General features: G+C 47.5%; 2 protein-coding genes across 4 annotated transcripts in view; one reads left to right on the top strand and one right to left on the bottom strand.

Annotated features, from left to right (window-relative positions):
• Window positions 1-13,093, bottom strand: part of LOC139266299 (mannan-binding lectin serine protease 1-like) — a 172,264-nt gene that overhangs the window by 7,564 nt on the left and 151,607 nt on the right. Inside the window, exons 14-16 of the mRNA XM_070884122.1 lie at window positions 10,676-10,870; window positions 3,789-3,856; window positions 901-1,000 (exon numbers count right to left, since the gene is read on the bottom strand). Of these exons, the coding sequence (XP_070740223.1) occupies window positions 901-1,000; window positions 3,789-3,856; window positions 10,676-10,870 (363 nt within the window). The remainder of the gene's footprint in view (window positions 1-900; window positions 1,001-3,788; window positions 3,857-10,675; window positions 10,871-13,093) is intronic.
• LOC139266040 (uncharacterized) overlaps window positions 1-13,093 on the top strand; it is a 37,392-nt gene that overhangs the window by 15,554 nt on the left and 8,745 nt on the right. Inside the window, exon 1 of one of the 3 annotated variants that reach the window (XM_070883838.1) lies at window positions 4,848-4,889. The exons of the other annotated variants lie outside the window; for them this stretch is intronic. The gene's annotated coding sequence lies outside the window, so the exon portion shown is untranslated. Of the gene's footprint in view, window positions 1-4,847; window positions 4,890-13,093 lie in introns of those variants that run through there. 3 annotated transcript variants of the gene reach the window in all.

Genomic DNA, 13,093 nt, shown 5'->3' with positions numbered 1-13,093 from the left:
ATAGATTTAAAATCATTGGCAAAAGATCTAGAGGGGTGACGAGGAGAATTTTTTTCAATCGGAGTGTCGGTATTTGGAACGATCTACCTGAAAAAGTGGGGGAAGCTGATACCTTAACATGATTTTAAAGGGAGCTGGACAAGTACTTGAAGATGTGGAATTTACAGTATTGCAGTGTGGGAGGAGTGTGGGACTAAGCACAGCTCTGACAGAGTCAGCACAGGCACAGTGGGCTGAATGGCTTCCTTCTGTGCTGTAAGTTTCTATGATTCTGTGACATTACACAACCATACACCAGGTATAAGGAAATGTTCTTTATCTTCCTGTAAGGGCCATACTCTGAGACTCGTCAAGGATGACATGTCATTAAGTGAGTGGTTTAAGATGATAACCGGTGAAGTGAAACATCTTCCTTTTAACAGAAGAACCTGGATGAAAGGTCGAGGTTCATAGTGTGGGAGACCATCAGTGTTGAAGAAAGAAGAGATAAGTCTAGGAGTTGGTGCAGGAGCGGGAACAAGGGGTGAGAAAGGACTCCTCAGATATGGGAGCAGGATTGAAGTTTTGTGTATGCTTCAACTTTAGAGAGAGTTGTTGTCGGGGAAATGGTACAGTTCCAGGTTCTAACCCATCTCCAGAGCAGAGAGGAGTTGCTGGGACTAGATACACTTGCGGTGGGAGTGAGGTACCTAAAATTACGTTGCTTTAGAGCTACCACGGCTAACCAAAATGGCAGAGCCATTGCGATGGAACAAATGGCCGAGTCCGATTCTGTCTCTAGTTGATGGCGGCGTTAGTATTGCTGAATATATTGTGAATGGACACATACGCTGTTGTAATACAGTGAATGGGCACGGGATCGGATGGCACCTGAATGGATGGCAGAGATATTGCCCTTACCTTGCTTCAATCCGGCACAAATCATATCGTCCGTCACTTGTCTCCCGAGCTGGGTGTAAACTTTCTTGCAGTTGTCATGGTCTACGATAGGAATCTCGATCTAAACAAGAAAGCCAGGGACAGGATGTGTTGATTGTTTAATCCAAATGTACCATAAAATCATAGATATTTACCACAGACAAAGGCCATTGTGTCTCTGCTGGCTCTTTGCTAGAGCGGTTCAAAACAATCCCACACTCTCTGCATCTTCCTCTGCTTCACAGATGTATCTGGTCTCTGCCTCAACCACTCCCTGTCACAAAGTATCCCACATTTCAACAACCCTCTGCAAAGACATTTCTCCTAACCTTCCTCACTCTTAGTTACAATTCATCGAACTCTTTGCTTCTTGTCAACCAACTTTCTGTCGATTCTGCTTCAATTCATGTTGCACCAGAAGCCTGAATGTTTCCAGAAAGCCTCCTGACAGACAGCTCATTGAACACTTTTGGAATATCCTTCTTCACCCCATCTACCGCAAAATACCAGCTCTGGTTGCCCCAGTGTGGAGATGAACACTGCTGCTTATCACAGCACGACTGTTACCGAGAGGCAGGACATGATGATAGGTGTATGAAACAGTCACGCTATCTACTCCACGGGGAGTGCTTGAGGCAAATAGCATTGATGCATTTAAGGGGAAGCGAGATAAACACAAGCGGGAGAACAGAAGGATATGGTGATGGGGTGAGATGAAGAGGGTGGGGGAAGGCTGGTGTGGATAAACACTGGCATGTACCTGATGGACCGAATGGCTGTAAGTTTGATGTAACTCAACTGTGGGGAAACACACAGCATTTGAATTGTAATGTTGGTTTAGGTGAGCTTGCGTTGTGTCGAGAGAGCATCTTGAGCTATTTAATAACAGGGTGAAGTATTAGTGGATACAGGTGTGACAAAGTGAATCATTTTTGTTATGTTGGTTCTGTCCTTGGGGTCAGTCATGATACACAAGGAGCTAAAAATGAGCTTCATTCAGAATCACATCTGCAGCATTAGCAGGACAGTGTGGTGACCATCTCCATTTCTCTGAGGCTGCTGGCTTGATGGAGGAGTAAGTCACCCAATTGAAACGTCGTTTTGTTGGGTCGGAGTGTGAGACCAGCAGTTACTCAGACCCAGACCCGCTGCTCACTAAATCATGAGGCTGACCTGTTCGACAATCACCGAATTAGTCTGGAAATTCATACAAATCAGGTCAGTCCTGCAGCTGCTAAGAATATAAGAAAAGCATAATTGTATGTACACAAGTTTAATTTTAAAAGTACAGTTTAGTATCGAGATTACAAACCATTCATATCGCGCCTTTCTCAACCACAGTACGTCACAAAGCACTCCACAGCCAATCCATTACTTTTGGAGTGCAGTCACTTTTGTAATGTAGGAAACGCAGCAGCCAAATTACACACAGTCAGATCCCGCACACAACAATGAGATAAATGATCAGATAATCTGTTTTAGTGAGCTTGGTTGAGGGATAGATATTGGCCAGGAGACTGGGGAGAACTCCCCATATCATCTTCGATAAAGTGACGTGGAATCTTTTACATCCACCTGAGAGGACAGACGGTCCTCGGTTTAATGTCTAATCTGAAGGATGACCCCTCCGATAGTGCAGCTCTCCCTCAGTACTGCCCTTCCGACAATGCGGCGCTCCCTCACTACTGCCCCTCCGACAGTGCGGCTCTCCCTCACTACTGCCCCTCCGACAGTGCGGCTCTCCCTCACGACTGCCCCTCCGACAGTGCGGCACTCCCTCACTACTGCCCCTACGACAGTGCAATGCTCCCTCAGTACTGCCCCTCCGACAGTGCGGCATTCCCTCAGCACTGCCCCTCCGACAGTGCGGCACTCCCTCAGTACTGCCCCTCCGACAGTGCGGCACTCCCTCAGTACTGCCCCTCCGACAGTGCGGCACTCCCTCAGTACTGCCCCTCCGACAGTGCGGCACTCCCTCAGTACTGCCCCTCCGACAGTGCGGCACTCCCTCAGTACTGCCCCTCCGACAGTGCGGCACTCCCTCAGTACTGCCCCTCCGACAGTGCGGCACTCCCTCAGTACTGCCCCTCCGACAGTGCGGCACTCCCTCAGTACTGCCCCTCCGACAGTGCGGCACTCCCTCAGTACTGCCCCTCCGACAGTGCGGCACTCCCTCAGTACTGCCCCTCCGACAGTGCGGCACTCCCTCAGTACTGCCCCTCCGACAGTGCGGCACTCCCTCAGTACTGCCCCTCCCACAGTGCGGCACTCCCTCAGTACTGCCCCTCCCACAGTGCGGCACTCCCTCAGTACTGCCCCTCCCACAGTGCGGCACTCCCTCAGTACTGCCCCTCCGACAATGCGGCGCTACCTCAGTACTGCACTGTGAGTATTGGCCTAGATTTTGTGCTCAATCTCTGGAGTGGGACTTGAACCCATAACCTTCTGACTTGGGCAAATCCCAATATCCTTCTCTAACATAATTTGTATCTCTGACAACCCCCACCCTTACTCAACTGCGAGCACCCCCACCCCACCCTCCATGACACACATTCCTCTTCCATCTGCTGGCGCCACATCCCCACCCAAGAATTCTTTTACATTTGATGTGCCTGTAGAAAAGCTCCTTATTGCCCTTTATGGATTTGCTCCTTTTCTCATCCCCCCACTTTGTAATCTCCTTTTTTCTTAGCTCTCTCCTGAATGAGGAGATGGCAGGAGAATGAAATATTCCGAAGGAAATGCTGTGATCAGCTGCTGGTCAATATCAGCGGACCCTTCTATCATTCCAGCGACCTGTGCCCGGAGAGGCCTGTCCGGAGATGAAGAGTTGCACACTGTGTTCTGTAACATGTCAATGACAGACGTACCTCCATCAGAGTTTCTGGAATCGAATGCAGGAACTGTTTTCCCCATCCACTAACTATCACCATATCACCTTCAAAACAAAACAAAACAATGCAAAGTTTTAGTATCTACAACACACCGACTGCTGAAACAGAAAGACCAGCAGCTCCCCGATGGGAGGGCACACTGAGCCATACAATTTCTAATCAGAGTTGAGATAAACTCAACAAGCGCAGAAATAGGGCTGCAGCAACCAGCCCTCGCACCCCTCGGTTGGGGAGCACGCTGTCCACAGTTCATGCGATTCTATGAAGGTCAAATATCCTGACATATGAAAATGAGGGTCAGGAAAAGCCTGCCCCACATGATGGCCAGAGCATTGCGGCCTGATACTCCAATGGTCCTGGGGGACACCACTAGTAACCTGTCTCCGGCCTCATCCACAACTATTGACCACAACTTGCTGCCTATGGGATTAGAGTGCATTCCTAATCCAGTGCATCAAATTCCCACTGATATCACGAGGTTCCATCTTGTGAAGTAACCTAGTGCAAGAAACCTTATCAAAGCCCAGGTAGACAATGCCTACTGCATTTTCCTCCTCCACAACCTGAATGACTTCTTCAAAACACTCCATCGTTTGTAACTCATAATGCAGGTGATTTTCCTCGGCTCCTTCAGGCACTAAAGAGCCTCTGAGCTGGCCAAGGTGGGGTCTTAAGCTATAACACCGGTTTAGCCCATGTTTAGTGCAAGACGCCATCTTGGTAAAGGAGTTGAGGTCTGCGCTAGAGACGTCTGCTCGGAGGATTGTTTGGGGCTGATTGCTGTTTATATTGCCTGCTCGTGCTTGGTAAGGAGGCTGCATGGCATTCTGATGGATATCGCTTGACCCAAGGTGCTCTCCTGACAGCGACCAGCTGATTGGGAGTAAACAAAGTGTTGCTGAGGATTTCGAACGCTACTTAAAGGTACATTCACCTTTTACTGTTCACTGGCAGCTGGAGTTGTGAAGCGGACTTTTAAAACACATCGGGAAACTCTCCGGGACACTTTATCAAGAATTCAACACACTATCATAAACATTTATTCTGGAAATTCTCCAAGGACTTCACCTAAAAAGAGTAAGTGCTGAGCTACTCCACCTCACTGGACACATGATAGGAGTCGCCAGGAGAGGGCGTGCTTGGTCATATAGGGCACCAGGAGAGAGAGAGTGCTTGGTCATATAGGGCACCAGGAGAGAGAGAGTACTTGGTCATATAGGGCACCAGGAGAGAGGGAATGCTTGGTCATATAGGGCAGCAGGAGAGAGAGAGTGCTTGGTCATATAGGGCAGCAGGAGAGAGAGAGTGGTTGGTCATATAGGACAGCAGGAGAGAGAGAGTGCTTGGTCATATAGGGCAGCAGAAGAGAGAGAGTGCTTGGTCATATAGGGCACCAGGAGAGAGGCAGAAGAGAGAGAGTGCTTGGTCATATAGGGCACCAGGAGAGAGGGAATGCTTGGTCATATAGGGCACCAGGAGAGAGGGAGTGCTTGGTCATATAGGAGTCTCCAGGAGAGAGGGAGTGCTTAGTCATATAGGAGTCTCCAGGAGAGAGAGAATGCTTGGTCATATAGGAGTCTCCAGGAGAGAAAGAGTGCTTGGTCATATAGGAGTCTCCAGGAGAGAGGGAGCGCTTGGTCATATAGGGCACCAGGAGAGATGGAGTGCTTGGTCATATAGGAGTCTCCAGGAGAGAGGGAGCGCTTGGTCATATAGGGCACCAGGAGAGAGAGAGTGCTTGGTCGTATAGGGCAGCAGGAGAGATGGAGTGCTTGGTCATATAGGGCACCAGGAGAGATGGACTGCTTGGTCATATAGGGCACCAGGAGAGAGGGAGTGCTTGGTCACCGACATCTTGCTCAGGGTTCCCCTTGGTCTGCAGGAGGAATGAGAGAAGGAGATGAAACCAGGCAGAGCAGCACCAGCTGCTGCGGGAGAGGACAGGCGGGTGAGGTGGTGTTTTCCCCCTCCCATCACTGCTCCCTGCGGGTACAGGACATCCTTCGCCCTCTGGCCCTCCTCCAACAGGACCCAGAGCCTGTGCGCCCTCTCCTCAGTCCCGGAGCCATCCAGATATCTACCGCTGTATGTCAGCCAGCTCACTCCACACCTTCAGTGGAAGTGGGTGCATGGATCCCACATAAACTGCTCCACGGAAATTGTGTCTAATCAGTGCTGGAGGGTTAAACCTGCTTAGGTGTCTGTTTAGTGGCACCAGGCAAGTTCAAATTATGGTCATCAGCAACTAGGACCAAAATGGTGGTCCTAATTGTCCCAAGTCCCAGAACTTGAAGAAATGATCTAGGCTAACACTGCAATGGAGTACTGAGGGAGTATTCTGTCATCAGAGGACATGTTAAACCAAGGCCGCATCTGCCCATTCAGGTGAATATAAAAGATCTCATGGCATTTTCTTGAAGCAGAGCATGAATTTATCTCTCAACCAACACTTTCAAAACAGATTATCTGGTTATTTATTTCATTACTGTTTGTGGGATCTTGCTTTGCACAAACTGATAAACAAATGTTCTTATATTACAACAGTGACTACACTTCTAAAGGACTTCAATGGCTGTAAAGCGCTGTGGGACGTCCTGAGGTTGCGAAAGGCGCTGTAAAAATTCAAGTTATTTTCTTATTACCATTGGAGCAGAGAAGTTAATTGAGATTTTTTTAATTATGAAGTGTTGCTTTTTGGGGATTTTTAACTATTTGGCTTTGGTTGGCTTTTGGATCATTTATATTAAGATTAAACTAGTTCTAAATTCTGATCACAAGGAATTCAATCCAAACAGGTGACTATCTTAGATCTGATACTGTGTAATGAGACAGGATTAATAAATGATTTTATCGTAAAGGATCCTCTAGGAAAGAGTGATCATAGCATGGTTGAATTTCAAATTCAGTTGGAGGGTGAGAAAGTTGGGTTTCAAACCAGTATCCCGAATTTAAATAAAGGCGACTACAAAGGTATGAAGGCAGAGTTTGCTGAAGTGGACTGGGAAAATAGATTAAATGTAAGACGGTTGATGAGCAGTTGATGATATTCATAACTCTCAACAAAAATATATTCCAGTGAGAAGGAAAAACTTTTAAGAGAAGGGATAACTTTTCGTGGCTAACCAAGTAAGTAAAGGATGGCAGAAAATTGAAAACAAGGGAATACAATGTAGCCAAAATTAGTGGGAGGCCAGAGGATTGGGATTTATTAAAATCAGCAAAGGATGATTAAAAAAATAATAGAGAAGATGGATTATGAGAGTGAACTAGCAAGAATATAAAAACAGACAGTAAGAGCTTCTACAGGTATACAAAAAGGAAGAGAGTAGCTAAAGTAAATGTTGGTCCCTTAGAGGATGATACTGGGGAATTAATCCTGGGAGTCCCTGGCCAAAGACCGCCCTAAGTGGAGGAAGTGCATCTGGGAGGACGCTGAGCACCTTGAGTCTCATCGCCGAGAGCATGCAGAAATCAAGCGCAGATAGGGGAAAGAGCGTGCGGCAAACCAGTCCCACTCACCCTTTCCCTCAACGACTATCTGTCCCACCTGTGACAGGGACTGTGGTTCTCATATTACACTGTTCAACCACCTAAGGACTCATTTTTAGAGTGGAAGCAAGTCTTCCTCGATTCCGAGGGACTGCCTATGATGATGAATGGGGAACAGGGACGTTGAACAAATATTTTATATCGGTCATCACGGTAGAAGACACTAAAAAGATCCCAATAATAGATAATCAAGGGGCTATAGGGAGGGGGGAACTTTAAACAATCACTATCACTAAAGAAAAAGTACTCTTGGAAAATAATGGGACTAAAGGTGGACAACTCCCCTGGATCTGATGGCCTGTATCCTAGGGTCTTAAAAGAAGTGGCTGCAGAGATAGTGGATGCACTGGTTGTAATCTACCAAAATTCCCTGGATTCCGGGGAGGTCCCAGCAGATTGCAAAACCGCAAAGTAACATCCCTGATTAAAAAAGGAGGCAGACAGAAAGCAGGAAATTATAGACTAGTTAGCCTAAAATTAAGGAAGCAGTAGCAGGAAATTTGGAAAAGCATAATACAGTCAAGCAGAGTTAGCATCATTTTCTGAAAGGGAAATTAAGTTTGACAAATTTGCTGAAGTTCTTTGAGCAAGTAACGAGCAGGGTGGATAAGAGGGAACCAGTGGTTGTGGTGTATTTGTATTTCCAGAAGGCATTCGATAAGGTGCCACTTAAAAGGTTACTGCACAAGATAAGAGCTCACGGGGTTGGGGGTAATATATTGGATAGAGGATTGGCTAGCTAACAGGAGAGTCAGAGATAAATGGGTCATTTTCCGGTTGGCAAACTGTAACTAGTGGGGTGCTACAGGGATTAGTGCTGGGGCCTCAACTATTTACAGTCTATGAATGACTAGGATGAAGGGACCGAGTGTAATGTAGCCACGTTTGCTGATGATAAAAAGATAGGTGGGAAAGCAAGTTGTGAGGATGACACAAATAATCCACAAAGGGATATAGACAGGCTCAGTGAGTGTGCAAAAATTTGGCAGATTTGTGTGAGATTATCCACTTTGGTAGGAAAAATAAAAAAGCAAATTAATATTTAAACGTGGCAAGATTACAAAATGCTGCGGTACAGAGGGATCTGGGGCCCTTATACATGAAACACAAAAAGTTAGCATGCAGGTACAGCAAGTAATTAGGAAGGCAAATGGAATTTTGGCCTTTATTGCAAGGGGGATGGAGTATAAAAGTAGGAAGTCCTGCTACAACTGTACAGCGTATTGGTGAGACCACACCTGGAGTATTGCGTATAGTTTTGGTCTCCTTATTTAAGGAGGGATATACTTGCATTGGAGGCAGTCCAGAGAAGGTTCACTAGGCTGATTACTGAGATATTTAAGGAAGTGGCCTTCGAAATAGTAGATGCATTGGTGGTCATTTTCCAACATTCCATGGACTCTGGATCAATTCCTATGGATTGGAGGGTAGCTAATGTAACCCCCCTTTTCAAAAACGGAAGGAGAGAGAAAACACGGAATTATAAATGGTTAATTATAGACCGGTTAGCCTGACATCGGTAGTGGGGAAAATGCTGGAATCAATTATTAAAGATGTAATAGCAGCGCATTTGGAAAGCAGTGACAGGATCGGTTCAAGTCAGCATGGATTTATGAAAGGGAAATCATGCTTGACAAATTTCTAGAATTTTTTGAGGATGTAACTAGTAGAGTGGATAAGGGAGAACCAGTGGATGTGGTGTATTTGGACTTGCTAAAGGCTTTTGACAAGGTCCCACACAAGAGATTAGTGCACGTCGTATTGGGGGTAGTGTGCTGACGTGGATAGAGAACTGGTTGGCAGACAGGAAGCAAAGAGTGGGAATAAACGGGTCCTTTTCAGAATGGCAGGCAGTGACTAGTGGGGTACCACAAGGTTCAGCGCTAGGACCCCAGCTATTTACAATATACATGAATGATTTGGACGAAGGAATTGAATGTAATATCTCCAAGTTTGCAGATGACACTAAGCTGGGTGGCAGTGTGAGCTGTGAGGAGGATGCAGGGTGATTTGGACAGATTAGGTGAATGGGCAAATGCATGGCAGATGCAGTATAAGTGTGAGGTTATCCACACTTTTTGCCACCAAAACACGGTGGCAAAAACACGAAGGCAGATTATCTGAATGGTGACAGATTAGTAAAAGGGGAGGTGCAATGAGACCTGGGTGTCATGGTACATCAGTCATTGAAAGTAGGCATGCAGGTACAGCAGGCGGTTAAGAAAGCAAATTGTATGTTGGCCTTCATAGCGAGGGGATTTGAGTGCAGGAGCAGGGAGGGAGCAGTTGTACAGGGCCTTGGTGAGGCCACATGTTGAGTACTGTGTTCAGTTTTGGTCTCCTGATCTGAGGAAGGACATTCTTGCTATTGAGGAAATGCAGCGAAGGTTCACCAGACTGATTCCCGGGATGGCAGGACTGACATATGAAGAAAAACTGGATCGACGAGGCTTATATTCACTGGAATTTAGAAGAATGAGAGGGGATCTCATAGAAGCATATACAATTCTGATGCGATTGAACAGGTTAGATGCAGGAAGAATGTTCCCGATGTTGGGGAAGTCCAGAACTAGGGGTCACAGTGTAAGGATAAGGGGTAAGCCATATAGGACCGAGATGAGGAGAAACTTCTTCACCCAGAGAGTTGTGAACCTGTGGAATTCTCTACCACAGAAAGTTGTTGAGTCCAGTTCGTTGGATATATTCAAAAGGGAGCTAGATGTGGCCCTCATGGCTAAAGGGGATCAAGGGGTATGGAGGGAAAGCAGGAGTGGGGTACTGAAATTGCATAATCAGCCATGATCATATTGAATACAGGCTTGAAGGGCCGAATGGCCTGCTCCTGCACCTATTTTCTATGTTTCTATGAAAGGGTTGTATTATAAACAAAGGTTGAGCAGGTTGGGCCTATACTCATTGAAGTTTAGATGATCTTATTGAAATGTATAAGATACTGAGGGTGCTCGACAAGGTAGATGCAGAGAGGATATTTCCCCTCGTGTGGGAATCTAGAACTTGGGGGTATCATTTCAGAATAAGGGGTCGCCCATTTGAAACCGAAATGAGGAGGGATTTCCTCTTTGAGATGGTCGTGAATCTGTGAAATTCTCTGCCCCAGAGAGCTGTGGAGGCTGGATCATGAAATATATTTAAGGCTGAGATAGGCAGATTTTTGAGCAATAAGGGGTTATGGGGAGCAGGCAGGGAAATGGAGCTGAGTCCATGATCAGATCAGCCATGATCTTATTGAATGGCGGAGCAGGCTTGAGGGGCCAAATGGCCTACTCCTGTTCCTATTTCTTATGTTCTTATACCTGGATGTAATGTTGAGGTGTTGTTCTCTGGTAGACAGATTGGCATCACATGGTCCGTTATTATCGCTTTGCTTGGGAGTTGCAACAACGCAATGTCAAATTCAAAGGTTGAGCTGTTGTAGCTGGGGTGACTGATGATGCTTTTAGCGTGAAACGGCTGTTCTGTTGCTTCTTTTATCAACGTTTTCTGCTTCCCTGAAACAGAGAGGTGATGGGAAATAAAACATAACCCATGGGCCTGCTGCCTCCGCTGGACTACGCTGCATTTCCCAATATCGGCGTAACCAGCGCAAAAGATCGCGGCATTTTCAGCACAAATTGCGTTCAGCGCTCCTTGAGTTTTTGTGATATTTTGCACTAGTTTTTAAAATAGGGAGCGATTATCTGCACCAACATTTTTGCGGCCATCTGGGCAGGCTCACCGTTTACTGAAGCCGGACATGCGCAGTGCCTGCAGCCTGGGCCACACTCTCCCTGGCTCTCCAAGGAGGAGCTCAGTGGATCCAATGGTGGCCGGGGAAGAAGAGATAGGATTGAAAGGGGAGAGTGAGAGTGAGGGAATCAGAGGGGGGCGAGAGAGAAGATCGGGGGGGGGGGGGGGGGGAGGGGGGTGGCGGGCGCGGAAGAGAGAGAGGAGATCGGAGGGGGAGAGAGATTGATAAGCTCGGAGGGGCGAGCGAGAGGGAAGATCGGAGGGGGAGAGAGAGGAGATTGGAGTAGACAGAGAGAAGATCGGAGGGGGAGAGAGAAATTGGGGGGGTGGGCGTAGAGAGAGAGAGAGAGAGAAGATCGGAGGCAGAGAGAAAGAGATTGGATGTGCGATGGGGAAAGAGGTGATCAGAGGGGGGTGGAGTGAGAGAGAGAGTGAGTGAATCGGAGGGGGGTGAGGGAATTGAAGAAAGAGGAGATCGGAGGGAGAGAGAGGGGATCGGAGGGGGAGAGAGGTAGAGAGGGAATCGCAGGGGGAGAGAGAGTGGTGTTTGGAGGGAGAAGAGAGTGGAGATCGGAGGGTGGAGAGAAAGGGAATCGGGGGCGGGAAGGAGCGGGGATCAGAGAGGGAAGAGAGGATCGAAGGGTGGGGGGGTGGCGGGAGAGAAGATCAGGAACTCGGGGGAGGGGTAAAGAGCATGGCGAGCACAGTGAGGATGGGAGTAGATGAGAGCGAGAACGTGATCCAGATGGAAAGACGGATCACATTTTTCCAACCCCACCCCGTTTACACCTGCACCACATTCTCCCTCTCCTCCCCTACACCTAGTTAATTTCTCGGAAAGCTCAGTATGTGCGTGGCAAGTGACATGATTGGGCTGGACGAAATATGGAAGCCACGACACTCACTATTCACTTCGTAGCCAATAAACCTGGTAACAATCTGTGAACCACACACAATGCACCATCTATTGGGGATGGGGGAAGGTGGCCAGGAAGTTTGGAGGGGAGGTCAGAAACCTGGCGGACAGGGGTGGGGGGGTGGGGGGAGGTGGGCGGTAGGTCAGGAACTCGGAGGGGTGGGTGGCAGAAACTTATTTGGGGGCGAGGAGAAGGTCTTAACCCTGTCTGTTCCAAGTGAGCTCTGCTCTGCCTGGAACCTGCTATCAGATTGGCTCAAATTACACTTTGCGAAATACTTGAGTAGTTAGGCAGTCAGGATTGAATTACACATTCCAGATAAACTCCTCCAAGGGCACCAATCAGAAATCAAGTCTTGTCCTCCAAGGTGACCAATTGGAAATCTCGTGTTGGAAACATAGAAAAAAATAGGTGCAGGAGTCGGCCATTCGGCGCTTCGAGCCTGCACCGTCATTCAATAAGATCATGGCTGATCATCACCTCAGTATCCCTTTCCTGCTTTCTCTCCATACCCCTTGATCCCTTTAGCCGTAAGGGCCATATCTAACTCCCTCTTGAATATATCCAACGAATTGGCCTCAACAACTCTCTGTGGTAGAGAATTCCACAGGTTAACAACTCTCTGAGTGAAGAAGTTTCTCCTCATCTCGGTCCTAAATGCCTTACTCCTTATCCTTAGACTGTGTCTCCTGGTTCTGGACTTTCCCAACATCGGGAACATTCTTCCTGCATCTAACCTGTCCACACCTGTCAGTATTTTATATGTTTCTATGAGATCCCCTCTCATTCTTCTAAACTCCAGTGAATACAGGCCCAGTCGATCCAGTCTCTCCTCGTATGTCAGTCCTGCCATCCCGGGAATCAGTCTGGTGAACCTTTGCTGCATTCCCTCAATAGCAAGAACGGTCCTTCCTCAGATTAGGAGACCAAAACTGAACACAATATTCCAGGTGAGGCCTCACCAAGACCCTGTACAACTGCAGTAAGACCTCCCTGCTCCTATACTCAAATCCCCTTGCTATGAAGGCCAACATGCCATTTGCCTTCTTCACCGCCTGTTGTACCTGC

The sequence above is a fragment of the Pristiophorus japonicus genome, chromosome 6 (genome assembly GCF_044704955.1).
Source record: "Pristiophorus japonicus isolate sPriJap1 chromosome 6, sPriJap1.hap1, whole genome shotgun sequence".
NCBI classification, from domain to species: domain Eukaryota; kingdom Metazoa; phylum Chordata; class Chondrichthyes; family Pristiophoridae; genus Pristiophorus; species Pristiophorus japonicus.
This window is presented reverse-complemented; position numbering and strand designations above follow the sequence as displayed.